We start from the raw sequence: 14,698 nt of genomic DNA, 5'->3' as shown, positions 1-14,698 counted from the left end.
TATATGTACATTAAAGTAATGGTATGTCTACATTAAAGTAATGGTATGTCTACATTAAAGTAACGGTATGTCTACATTAAAGTAAAGGTATATCTACATTAAAGTAAAGGCATGTCTACATTAAAGTAATGGTATGTCTACATTAAAGTAAAGGTATGTCTACATTAAAGTAAAGGTATATCTACATTAAAGTAAAGGTATGTCTACATTAAATGTATATCTACATTAAAGTAAAGGTATATCTACATTAAAGTAAAGGCATATCTACATTAAAGTAAAGGTATGTCTACATTAAAGTAAAGGTATGTCTACATTAAAGTAAAGGTATATCTACATTAAAGTAAAGGTATATCTACATTAAATGTATATCTACATTAAAGTAAAGGTATATCTACATTAAAGTAAAGGTATATCTACATTAAAGTAAAGGTATGTCTACATTAAATGTATATCTACATTAAAGTAAAGGTATATCTACATTAAAGTAAAGGTATGTCTACATTAAAGTAAAGGTATATCTACATTAAAGTAAAGGTATGTCTACATTAAAGTAAAGGTATGTCTACATTAAAGTAAAGGTATATCTACATTAAAGTAAAGGTATATCTACATTAAAGTAATGGTATGTCTACATTAAATGTATATCTACATTAAAGTAAAGGTATATCTACATTAAAGTAAAGGTATGTCTACATTAAATTTATATCTACATTAAAGTAAAGGTATATCTACATTAAAGTAAAGGTATATCTACATTAAAGTAAAGGTATATCTACATTAAAGTAATGGTATGTCTACATTAAATGTATATCTACATTAAAGTAAAGGTATATCTACATTAAAGTAAAGGTATATCTACATTAAAGTAAAGGTATGTCTACATTAAAGTAAAGGTATATCTACATTAAAGTAAAGGTATATCTACATTAAAGTAAAGGTATGTCTACATTAAAGGTATATCTGCATTAAAGTAAAGGTATGTCTACATTAAAGGTATATCTACATTAAAGTAAAGGTATGTCTACATTAAAGGTATATCTACATTAAAGTAATGGTATGTCTACATTAAAGTAATGGTATATCTACATTAAAGTAAAGATATGTTTACAGTAAGGTAAAGGTATATATACATTAAAGGTATATTTACATTAAAGTAAAGGTATATCTACATTAAAGTAAAGGTATATTTATATTAAAGTAAAGGTATATATACATTAAAGTAAAGATATGTCTATATTAAAGTAAAGGTATATCTACATTAAAGGTATATCTACATTAAAGTAAAGGTATATCTAAATTAAAGTAAAGGTATATCTACATTAAAGTAAAGGCATGTCTACATTAAAGTAAAGGTATATCTACATTAAAGGTATATCTACATTAAAGGTATATCTACATTGAAGTAAAGGTATGTCTACATTAAAGTAAAGGTATATCTACATTAAAGGTATATCTACATTAAAGGTATATCTACATTAAAGGTATATCTACATTAAAGTAAAGGTATATCTGCATGAAAGTAATAGTATATCTACATTAAAGTAAAGGTATATCTACATTAAAGTAAAGGTATATCTACATTAAAGTAAAGGTATATCTACATTAAAGTAAATATATATCTACATTAAAGTAATGGTATGTCTACATTAAAGTAATAATATGTCTATATTAAAGTAAAGGTATGTCTATATTAAAGTAAATGTATATCTACATTAAAGTAAAGGTATATCTACATTAAAGTAAATGTATATCTACATTAAAGTAAAGGTGTATCTACATTAAAGTAAATGTATATCTACAGTAAAGTAAATGTATATCTACATTAAAGTAAAGGTATATCTACATTAAAGTAAAGGTATATCTACATTAAAGTAAATGTATATCTACATTAAAGTAAAGGTATATCGACATTAAAGTAATAATAGGTCTATATTAAAGTAATGGTATGTCTACATTAACAATTTACGCATTCTTTCACATACAGAAACACACGCAGAACTGCACACACATGTCCCCCGTACTTTTGCGTTTGTTTTAAACTTTTGAGGGACCGTGTAATTTTCGGTTATTGAGGGAAATTGATGTTTTCTTTCCGACCTTGTAAATAATCAACTGAAATGTTGGATAGAAAAAGGTACTTGTCTACAAATTAAAGTAGTTATTCTTTTTAAAGCGGGGGAGGGGGAGAGATTTGCAAAGACCCCACCCTACTCACAAAGCAATAACATATTAAAAAATAAATGGTTGGTTCCATATTACCCTTGTACACTAGACGTGATGGGTGTGTGAGAAGCTATACATTTATATCACGTGATCTGTTCTGCACGATGGTAATATTGCTGCTAACATTTTGGATTTTTGGGATATGTCAGTCATGAAATGCGGTCACCCTGGAATGAACCCTGTAGCAATTTGCTGCATTAACTGGTAATGGAAAAATATTCCAGTCGGCATATCTCGGTGGGTTTAATATCTCTTCTGTGCTTAAGAGCCCTTTGTACCCATTTTATGGTTGTTTTACGACATTATTTGTCCCAGCATGATAATTGGCGGTAGAGATCACACAGAATATAGTCTTTTATTATTCACAAAGAGAAGGCTTAAGTGAGTTGTACACACACACACAACACACACACACACACACACACACACACACACACACACACGGATCTGTATGTAGATAGTAAAGTTAGAATATACCGATTAGTGGGTAGAATTGTTGAGAAGATACCCATTGATTCATTGCTTAGCTTAACTAATTTTCGTTCATGCCTAAGTAAAAGTTCACCCTTAAACTACTAGCCTGGAGCTGCGTGATATTCTTTCATGTGTCGATGTCCCATTAAACACCAATCGGTCATTCAACCTAAACCACTATTGCGGGGGGTGAGGGTGCGATCGGGTATTGCTTGGCTTCAATACGTTGAATCCAATAGGAGGATGCCAGGATAATTTGCTGAATGACTCTAAATGGAAATGGTCAGTTTCAGCATGACACGCTAACCAGCATCTATTAATATGATGTATACCGTGAAATGCTGAGACATCATTTTTACTTTATGTCTCTTGACTTTTTATATTATTTTAATCCACGTTGTCGTCCTTTTAAAGTAGAAAACATTTTATAAACTGTGACTTCGGACCATTTGAAAAGCTATGGGGCTCTTAGGCATTTTGAAAATCATTGGATATAGGAAACATTTTATAAACTTTGAATTCGGACCATTTGAAAAGCTGAAGGGTTCTTAGGCATTTTGAAAATCATTGGATATAGGAAACATTTAATAAACTGTGAATTCGTACCATTTGAAAAGCTGAAGGGTTCTTATGCATTTTGAAAATCATTGGATATAGGAAAGTGTGTATAAACTTTGAATTCGGACCATTTGAAAAGCTGAAGGGCTCTTTGGCACTTTGAAAAATCACTGGCTGTTGGAAACATTTTATAAACTTCGAATTCGGACCATTTGAAAAGCTGAAGGGCTCTTTGGCATTTTGAAAATCATTGGATGTTGGAAACGTTTTATTAACTTTTAATTTTGGTAAGAACTCGTTGGCTGTTGAAAATCACGTGAGGTGAAGAAAAAAAAATGAAGTTGTGAATATTGCATTATTTTAATAGCAGAAGGGTTTTGGGGTTTTGTAAATTATATAAATGATGCAAAATGTAAAGGGCACTTTGGCATTTTAAAATCATGGTGTGTAGGAAACATGTTTGATGAGACTCGCATGGTTATAATTTATATAATTGTTTAAAAACATTAAATTTGTTATATAAAGGAGTCGTTGCAGTTAAACTAATAAAGGATTTTAAACTAGCGGACATGATGTAAATTGGTCGTGTCCGTCCGTTCATAAGTCAGTGACTGCGCTTCGTCCCTAGCTACGTCCATCCACCACACAATTCTCTCATTTGAACACGATCTTCGCCAGTTGATGGAAGGGGTTAATTTTTGGTTTGCGATGTTTTACAATCTACACCTATTAACGGAGGTGGGAGGGGGTCATGTTTGGTTTGCGATGTTTTACAGCAGCTGAATGAATGGATTTAATTTACGGTGTTTTACGATGAGATAGACTTATTCTTGTTACATAGTTCGTCTACAGAGATTAAAGGAACATGATCATATTGTGTATCATTTTCATTATAACAGGTACTAGATCACGTCGACAGTTTGAAACTATATCCATGACGCATTCGCGGGTTGGTTGGTTGGTTGGTTGGTTGGGATTGTGTTAAATATTGTTGTCGACCTACATCATCATTTTCTTTGATGCCCTGAAGTTTACGTGGTCAAGAAAATTCTTGTTAAGTAAAAGTCTGATATTTGCATACACTCAATCATGTCAAAGAATTCCTTTGAAAATGGTTCTCTTCCGTGAATAACCATGTTGTTGGACGACAGTATCTCAGCCGTCGAGTGTAGTTTACATAAACTGTATGAACATTTTGTTGAAATCGATGTAAAATAAACTGTTTAAAATCATGCTTCAGTCAGGTGGGTGACCGCTCCGGTGGCCAAAGAGGTTAGAGCTGATGCCGGAGGTCGCGGGTTAGAACCCCGGCCGAGTCCTACCTTTAGACTTATAAAAATGGTACATGGGGCTGTCTCGCTTGGCGCTCAGCATGAAGAGGTTAGTATTTGGACTGGTCGGCCTCGTGTCACAATAATGAGATTGGGTTGGTCTGATACCCCAGTGCTAGACATGATATAAACTGCTACATTGCAGACTTCGTAGCGATCTGATTTTTTTAAAAAGCTACATTAAAAATCCAAACCACACACAAGTTGTATACATTATGGCATAAAGACATGTTTAGCAGTAGTGTTATCTATCATGCCATAAAGTCCACAGTACAAGAAGAAGTGTTATCCGTTATATCATAAAATCATGTTTAGTAGAAGTGTTCTTTATCGCACCATAAAGTCACGATTAGCGGAAGTGTTATCCATCATGTCATAAAGTTAGGATTTGCGGAAGTATTATCCATCATGTCATAAAGTTAGGATTTGCGGAAGTGTTATCCATCATGTCATAAAGTTGGTATTATCAAAAATGTTTTCCGTCGTGTAATAAAATTGGGATTATCAGAAGTGTTTCCATCATATAAAATTGGGATTATCAGAGTGCTTTTTTCATCATGTCATAAAGATGGAATTAGTAGAAGTGTTTTCCATCATGTCATAAAGATTGATTATAAAAAATTGTTTAACATGTCATCAAGCTGGGATTACCATGTGTTGTATCTTGCGCTTAAGGACCCATATTTTCATAATTAAATTTCATGAAATTTTACAAGGTATTCAGTTTCCAACATTTCATAGACTTACAATTTTCACGTCGCACTTATTATTTTTATTAACTTTTGACTTATTTCTGCGTAGCACAGTGTATACTACATAAGTAGGTATATTGCCCAAACTAAATTAGCATTTACGTTCGGTATAATTGTGTAAATTAACTTGGTTTCATTTTTAATGTCTTCCCAAAAAGAAATCATAAAACATTAAGCGCTACTTTTCTTTGCATTATCAGATGTCGTTTTGAATGAAATCAGTGCACGAGTGAAGATTTTAATTTACAACTGTAGGTAGAAGGAATAAAAAATAAACCATTGACTAATTAAATATGCACAGGAACCGGCATAGCTAACCAGATGGATAGACAAACAAAATAGTTTGAGAGAAAATGAATGGAAAAGTAGTTTTGCTTTCTTGTTTTCATTTTTGTAAAGAAGAAGCATTAATCTGTGATATACTTTTTATAGTTTGTGCATGAGTGCGTGTTAAGGTTCTGGTACTACATCTTTACCGTTTGATGTAGAAGCTTCAAAACTTTTAATGTAATTTGGGTCGTTTTTATATGTTCATATCGTTGATCTGTCTCCCTGGTGAGGCAACGGTATGGATGTATTTCCCATGTCTTCGAACCATCTCCTAGGATACGCGATGGGATGGATGTGTTTTCTTTGATGCATTTCCTTGTGTAGGCAACGGGATGGACGTATTTTCCATGTTTAGTTGGAATGATGTGATACCAGATCTTTTAACTTTTTTTTGTTTTTGTACAGATGAGATGAAGCATGTTTAGAAACCGGCACCATGGCCTATGGTTCGGATTACTCACCCTTGGCTGTTTGGTTGCAGCAGGAGTTGCCTGTCCCATTGTGTGTCAGTGTGTGGGGATGCTGTACATCTACTGCGACAGCAGACAAATTTCTGACAGTGATCTGGCAAGAACCATCTCCGAAATACCTAGCGAAGCCACTTATTTGGATCTCCATGGAAACTTACTGATTTCGATTCAATTCGATCTCTTGTATAATCATAAGCGTCTCTTGAATCTAGATTTCAGTTTCAACAGGCTTGTGGAAATCGTGCCAAATACCTTTCAATTCCATGACCAAATGCAAAAGCTTTATCTCCATGGTAACAATTTATCAGTTCTTTACAATAATAGCTTTATTGGTTTGACTTCTCTGAAGGAACTTCGCCTTTCTGATAATCAGATTAGTGTGATTGAGAGATTTGCTTTCAGAGGATTATCGGCTCTTTCGGTACTGTATATAAGTGGAAATAAACTAACAACTATAGCAGCCGACACATTTGCGGCACTTGGAGGATTAACATTACTTGACCTTTCCCATAATGCCATAAACTCCATCCAGGATAATTCATTCAAAAATTTAATCATCCTACAGAAGCTAATCATATCTTATAACAATGTGAAGTCTATCTCAGCATCAACATTTGCAGGTCTGAATTGTTTGCAAGAGTTGCGATTAAGCCATAATACTATAGAATCTCTGCACATTTATGAATTTGATTCATTTAGAGACAGCTTAAAGCTGGTTACTTTGGATAATAACAAAATCAAAATGTTGAACAGTGATGTTTTTAAAAGAATGGTTAATTTAGAGAGAATCAACCTAAGCTTCAACGAACTGTCACAGCTGGGTAGTAATGTCTTTCAGGGACTGCAACTAGAGGAGCTCCTATTGCAGGGGAACAAACTTGTGGAAATTCAACGAAATATTTTCAGTGGAACTACGAAAATTTCATCTTTGGATCTAAGTCAGAATACCATAACGAAGGTATATGTTGGTGCTTTTGATAGTTTCGCTCAAACCGTCTTCGATATTCGGTTGGATGGAAACCAGTTGAAAGATATTCTTGTTGGATTGTTTAGCAATATGAATTATCTCCAGTTCCTTAACTTAGCAAGAAATTATATCATGTTCATTGAAAATGGTGCTTTTAGTTCATTGAAAAATCTACAAACACTGAATCTCTCCGGAAATCAAATGACGTCATTCGCACCGGGCATGCTTAGTGGAGCGAGTAACGTCCGCGTCTTAGATCTGCATTGCAATCCTCTGAATAGTTTTCAAGGATTAAAATTCCAAGAAGATCAGAGTATCAAAATTTCTTTAAATTTGACAGTAACGGACGTTACACATGAGACGGCTAGAGTTACATGGCCGTACAAGGATGGATCGCAGATATATTGGTCACTTGAGCTCACTTGTCTGTATTTAGATTCAGTGAATTGCACATTTCAGGGTAGATATACTACTCTACCACCGTACCAAGTGGATGTTGTAATCGAAGACTTATCTCCCATGTCTAGGTACTCTGTATGTGTAAACCCAGCTTTTGTGTCCACAAAAATAGAAATGCACCAGTGTGGGACGATTGTAACCCAAAGTGCAGGATTGTCAATAACGGATGCCTCACCCGTCACGGTTGCAAAACCGTCTACCTCAATGGCAGTCTGTCATTATAGCATGGATAGTTGCATCGTCGTTCCAGGAATGCTAATTTTGATCCACGTTTTTAATTTGTAATTTATACTTTCAATATTTATTACTATAGTCACGTTGTTTATATTTTATTATAAGAAAATAAATCAATTATTTTCATAATTAGATATATTTTATATCTTATTTCAACATTACAAACAGATTTGAAAAGAAAGAAAAAAACAATTTATTAACATTATCAGTGTGCTAACCTCTTCGCATATGAGACCTTCCTACTGGGTTGGGGTAGGGTTGGATCTGTGTTTTTGTTCTCTGAAAATATTCGGCTTTCTCCCAGCATGTTCCAGAAACATCGATCGACGGGTTGTGTGTGTATGACAACACGTTTCTTCATAAAACATGGACAAGGTTACTGTAATCTTCATTTAGTAAAAAAACTTGACAGCTACCTTATTAACCTTTATCTTCTTTGCAAAGAAAATGTTCCTATTTAACTTTAAAGCATTCAGTTACAAAAAGTCTTTTTGCTTCAGCTGAAAGTAAATTTACTGCAGAATTTTAATGAAATCTCATGGATGTTGGCGAATGCTATGGAAAGATCACATTGAGATTTTCAAGGGTAGTAAGTTGTGCAGAATTAACACAAATCACACTTAAATCTATTTTTAAAAAATTCATGATTTGTATTAAAGACTTGTTTGTGACGCCATAATAGGGCAATGTCTTAGAGACTCAGTCTGCGGTCTCATGTTCCTTATACCGTGTGCGTAAAAAGCTTATGGTAAAACATCCAGTTGGCGATTGTCTGATTATTCGGCACACCTCCCCTCCCATCATCATGGCTCTTGAAACAACTTAAGAATAGTTGCATTTTCCGGACTGAATGGCTGATAAACAGCTTTAAAAGCTTTTCATTCTTATGTGTATACAACCGTAACATTTGATTTAAAATCTTAATGAATATTATTTCCCGAACCCTTACACAGCTTGTACAGTTGACGTCCTCAAAAAATGCATGTTTCATCACAAAGGTTCGTCAGTCACGTTTTTATGCCTTCACTTCCTTGTCAGACAGCACTCTTTATGAGTTTGGAGATCGTTTGTTGTAAGGCTTGTATTCTGAGCCCTCATAAAATAACAGGAAACGAAAGGATGAAAGAGAAGACTTAAATATTTAGCACACTAGTTTTAGTGTCACTTTATTGTATTACCTTTCGTGATAAAGCTAAAAGATACAAACATTTCACGCCATTGCTCGGAAAAGAAAATCGAAAGCAGATAAGCTAAACCGCATGTCAATTCAACCTCTTATGGTCTTCAGTCCTTTACATTTCTTCCACTGTTGAATGGCAGTCATTTAGTTTCCCAACTATTTTTGTGCATTGAAATAGTCTCACTATACGATTAGTTGCAAATATAACTCTTATTCAGAATGAATTAAGTTAATTGAAATAAGCCACCGTTAAAATGGAGAGATTGTGACTGGAAATAAGTGTATACCGTATTTCTAGGCGACGGCGTCGCGCACGATATTGCGTATCGAAAGTGTACACTTTTATTTCAGAATTTTTTGCGGACACATTTCAGATTTATATATATATATATATATATATATATATATATATATATATATATATATATATGAACATGGTGTCCCCGAGTCTAACGTAATATCGGATTTCCGTGTTACACGTTTGTCTATGCACTCTTTGTACCTAATTTACTGAAAAATGACAATATGATGTCTTTGTTACATAATGTTCAAAACGGCTATTCATTCACAATTTTCCAAAATATAGTGCGAAAAAGATCCCGTCATTATCTGTCTTAAGTACACTGTGGAAAAGAGCTAGCCATTTTCAGTCCAAATCATAATTAAACGAATGCAGCTTAATTTGGGAAAATTGTAAAAGGCTATTTAAGGGAAGGAAAAATCGTGTGACGCAATATCGTTCGGAACGTCATAACATTTACGAGTCAATATGCAAAGTATATGTGTAATCGTAGTTGTATCAGCAGTAACATCATTAGTAATGGTAGCATCTTTAGGTAGCACCATTCGTAATGGAAGCATCATTAGTAATAAAAACACCGTTAGTAATGGAAGTAGTAATAATAGCATCATTAGCAATGGAAGCATCATTAGTAATGGAAGCATCATTAATAAAAATAGCATCATTATAATAATAGTATCGTTACTAATGGAAGCATCATTAGTAATAATAGCATCGTAGTAATAATAGCATCATTAGTAATAATAGCATCGTTAGTAATGGAAGCATCATTAGTAATAATAGCATCGTTAGTAATGGAAGTAGCAATAATAGCATCATTAGTAATGGAAGCATCATTAGTAATAATAACATCGTTAGTAATGGAAGCATCATTAGTAATAATAACATCATTAGTAATGGAAGCATCATTAGTAATAATAGCATCGTAGTAATACTAGCATCATTAGTAATGGAAACATCAGTAGTAATAATATAGTTAGTAATGGAAGTAGTAATAGTAACATCATTAGTAATACTAGCATCATTAGCAATGGAAGCATCATTAGTAATAATAGCATCGTTAGTAATGGAAATAGTAATGATAGCATCGTTAGTAATGGAAGTAGTAATAATAGCATCATTAGTAATGGAAGTAGTAATGATAGCATCGTTAGTAATGGAAGTAGTAATAATAGCATCATTAGTAATGGAAGTAGTAATAATAGCATCATTAGTAATGGAAGTAGTAATAATAGCATCGTTAGTAATGGAAGCATCATTAGTTAGCATCAGTATTAATAAAATCATCATTAGTAATGGAAGCATCATTTGGTAGCATCAATATTAATGGCATCAACATTAGTAATGGAAGCATGATTTGGTAGCATTATTACTAATTGCATCAACATTAGTAATGGAAGCATCATTTGGTAGCATTATTACTAATTGCATCATCATTAGTAATGGAAGCATCATTTGGTAGCATTATTACTAATTGCATCATCATTAGTAATGGAAGCATCATTTGGTAGCATTATTACTAATTGCATCATCATTAGTAATGGAAGCATCATTTGGTAGCATTATTACTAATTGCATCGTCATTAGTAATGGAAGCATCATTTGGCAGCATTATTACTAATTGCATCGTCATTAGTAATGGAAGCATCATTTGGTAGCATTATTACTAATTGCATCGTCATTAGTAATGGAAGCATCATTTGGTAGCATTATTATTAATTGCATCGTCATTAGTAATGGAAGCATCATTTGGTAGCATTATTACTAATTGCATCATCATTAGTAATGGAAGCATCATTTGGTAGCATTATTACTAATTGCATCATCATTAGTAATGGAAGCATCATTTGGTAGCATTATTACTAATTGCATCATCATTAGTAATGGAAGCATCATTTGGTAGCATTATTACTAATTGCATCATCATTAGTAATGGAAGCATCATTTGGTAGCATTATTACTAATTGCATCGTCATTAGTAATGGAAGCATCATTTGGCAGCATTATTACTAATTGCATCGTCATTAGTAATGGAAGCATCATTTGGTAGCATTATTACTAATTGCATCGTCATTAGTAATGGAAGCATCATTTGGTAGCATTATTACTAATTGCATCGTCATTAGTAATGGAAGCATCATTTGGTAGCATTATTACTAATTGCATCATCATTAGTAATGGAAGCATCATTTGGTAGCATTATTACTAATTGCATCATCATTAGTAATGGAAGCATCATTTGGTAGCATTATTACTAATTGCATCATCATTAGTAATGGAAGCATCATTTGGTAGCATTATTACTAATTGCATCATCATTAGTAATGGAAGCATCATTTGGTAGCATTATTACTAATTGCATCATCATTAGTAATGGAAGCATCATTTGGTAGCATTATTACTAATTGCATCATCATTAGTAATGGAAGCATCATTTGGTAGCATTATTACTAATTGCATCATCATTAGTAATGGAAGCATCATTTGGTAGCATTATTACTAATTGCATCATCATTAGTAATGGAAGCATCATTTGGTAGCATTATTACTAATTGCATCATCATTAGTAATGGAAGCATCATTTGGTAGCATTATTACTAATTGCATCATCATTAGTAATGGAAGCATCATTTGGTAGCATTATTACTAATTGCATCATCATTACTATGAGTAGTAGCAACAGTAGTATCAGTAGTTGCAGCAGGAGTTGATGTAGCAGCAGTAGTGATATGACTTGTTTAATTGGGCTGTAGCAGCAATAAAAGTATAACTTACATGGCCCATTAATTTTGTACAAAGTAAATTAACATAATAAAATATAATAAAGTCCAATAGATGTACATTTAAAGAATTATAGTAGAAGATGGCAATCTGAAGGATAGCGATCTCAACGCGACCAAAGCAAAAGAACACTTGATTTGACTCTGATTTTGCTAGAAGCTTTTCAGCCACTTAATGCTGATCTGATAAGCTTGTTACCTGTACGGTAATCATTTGAAATGCAATGGTTACTATAAAACGGCATTCAGTAATGGTTACAATGATTATATTATTTGTATTTTACACACCGTTACAAAGTCCGTTCACGCATCTAATTTAGTCAATTGCACCATCGGGGTTGATTCAACGTAAGATGTCACTCCTATTTTCATCTTGTTATTAAACTTTTTCAAACGCCCATGAAATTGAAAATGTTTAAAAGAAATCGTATTATTTCGCAAGGTGAATTACATTTTCAATGGGCCATTGAAAGGCTCGGTTGTAATTTACATACCACATGGACCTGTTGATATCAAATTCAAGGGAGGAAAGAGGTACAAAAGATTTTCTTAAATCTTTCGCTAGGACATTATAGCTGAAAATATAAATCTTTAATGTTTGCTATACAACTAAGTCGGGAACATCTCTATTAATCTATTTCCCATTCAAGGTAGAATGCAAAGAACCCTTAGCCTCGTTAGGCCTTTATTTCTTTCAATGACCGTGAAATTAAAATGGTTATAAGAAATACCACTCCTTCAGAAGGTAAATTAAATTCTTCACATGTCATTAAACAGCTTCAGTTACCGCACGGTAACCACGTGGTTTGGAGACAAGTTAGTATGTTTATGGACGGAGGGGAAAATCCATAGTTAACATAATACAGTAACCTGTCATAAATTCTGTTTATAATTTGACCTTAATGTCGAAATGTCACTTTATCTCAAGCAAACAAAGTCTCGTTGTATTTTGTTTTACAACCAGCCATTGAAAAGAAGGCGGACTTTTTAGATCAGGCGGCAGACAGATTATTATATCGCAAATAAAGTCTCAAATGGCATTTTTCATTTCGTATTTCCCACGAGGAATACCTACATTTTATACGGTTATAGTTCCCGATGAATTAATGTCTTCCAGCGTATTCAGATGTATTAAGCGCCTGAAAATTGAAGAAATATAAATATATCTCTTTATATCTTTGCTTGGGGGAGGGGAGCAATTACACCTTTTAGGCCAGAAAGCAATGCGTACGACAAGAGGGATATTGATGTGGTGAGAAGACGATTTGTGTTTATGCCAATAAAGAACACGTATACTTTTTAACAGGTCTGGTAGACAATCGCCCTCTGTCCGAATTTGGAAATGGATTACATTTTAAAGTTATAAAGTTTATCTGTTTATTTGTCTCTGTTTATAAACTCTCTCTCTCTCTCTCTCTCTCTCTCTCTCTCTCTCTCTCAAAGCAACAGTAATGCCACAATAAATATTTACCTATTATTGATTTTTCAATCCTTCTTATAAACAGTCATTTATTTTCTTTTAAAGTCAAAGCGTTCATACAAACAGTTACAGGAAATTATGCTGCAGTTCGTGCTAAAATTGTCAGGTTGTCAATATCTCACATCCTGCAAACTGCTGTAATATTTGATTCACGTGTGTATTTTGGAATAAATTGCACGGTCAAGTCGTTTTGGACATTTCATGCATTCCTTCTAGACATAAAGAAATCAACCAGTTCAGTTTTTTTCACGGTGTGCTTTGCTGCCGTTCTACGCAAGGGGCCATCCATTTCGTACGTACGCAAACACGTGGCAAAGCTGACCCCTCCCCTTCCCATGCGTACGTTTTTTACACCACTTTACCTGCGTACGTACGCTTGACGCACTCCCCCCCCCCCCCCATTATATAGAACGGTCTATATTTCATCCACACAGAAACGATCAAGGATTAACAACATTAACGTGTTTAATAAAACAGATAGTCCACCGACGTTGAATGTTTGGCTGCATCAAAGAAATAAGCTACGTAGCTTTAAAAAGTGTGTCTAGTGTCCGCTAACATTCAAACGCCTCCTGAACCCAGACGAACAGATTACGTACTAGACAAATTATTATCAAGGTTTAACCCCCACCCCACCCCACCCCCGTTTTCTGTGCGTGCGTACATTATCAGTAGACCTCCACCCCATACGCAAGGGTATGCGTTTGGGTTACCCCCCCCCCCGACACTCCATGCATACGTACTAAATGAACGGCCCCCAATGAATGAAATGTTGTAGAACGTGGAAGAGACAAATGTTACCTCTGTCCGTGCGTGGATTTTTTTTCTTGTTCGACATATTCAGATGAGTAAGACGTATATTTTCAATCACTACATTGTGGCTGTATGTGAGTGTCTGTGTGTGGGTAGGATGTACACTTTCAGAGATGGGGAGGGGGAAGGGGTAACACTTTTTCTTCTTTTTTATAGCAATTATATAGTTGGTCTAACACGTACACCACATAGAAAAGTAGGCAATACAAACACTTTATAATGACAAAAGAGTTGAGAGGGTAACAGGTACACTTTGTCGGAATAATACGGTTACAAAGTAACGTACATTTTCATGGGACTACAGTGTTCTTGGGTAACACGTACACTTTATAAGGACTATATAGTT

General features: G+C 33.9%; 1 protein-coding gene across 4 annotated transcripts in view; it reads left to right on the top strand.

Annotated features, from left to right (window-relative positions):
- Positions 1-7,927, top strand: part of LOC149792855 (uncharacterized) — a 12,521-nt gene extending 4,594 nt beyond the window's left edge. For all 4 annotated transcript variants that reach the window (XM_089966633.1, XM_089966632.1, XM_089966631.1 and 1 more), the window contains exon 2: positions 6,074-7,927. In XM_089966633.1, coding sequence (XP_089822759.1) covers positions 6,086-7,849 — 1,764 coding nt within the window. In that variant the 5' untranslated portion in view covers positions 6,074-6,085 and the 3' untranslated portion in view covers positions 7,850-7,927. The remainder of the gene's footprint in view (positions 1-6,073) is intronic.
- Positions 7,928-14,698: the final 6,771 nt, after the last annotated feature.

The sequence above is a fragment of the Sinohyriopsis cumingii genome, chromosome 8 (genome assembly GCF_028554795.1).
Source record: "Sinohyriopsis cumingii isolate HCF-2022 chromosome 8, ASM2855479v2, whole genome shotgun sequence".
Lineage (NCBI taxonomy): Eukaryota > Metazoa > Mollusca > Bivalvia > Unionida > Unionidae > Sinohyriopsis > Sinohyriopsis cumingii.
The sequence above is the reverse complement of the archived record's forward strand: the minus strand, read 5'-3'. Positions and strand labels throughout refer to the sequence as shown.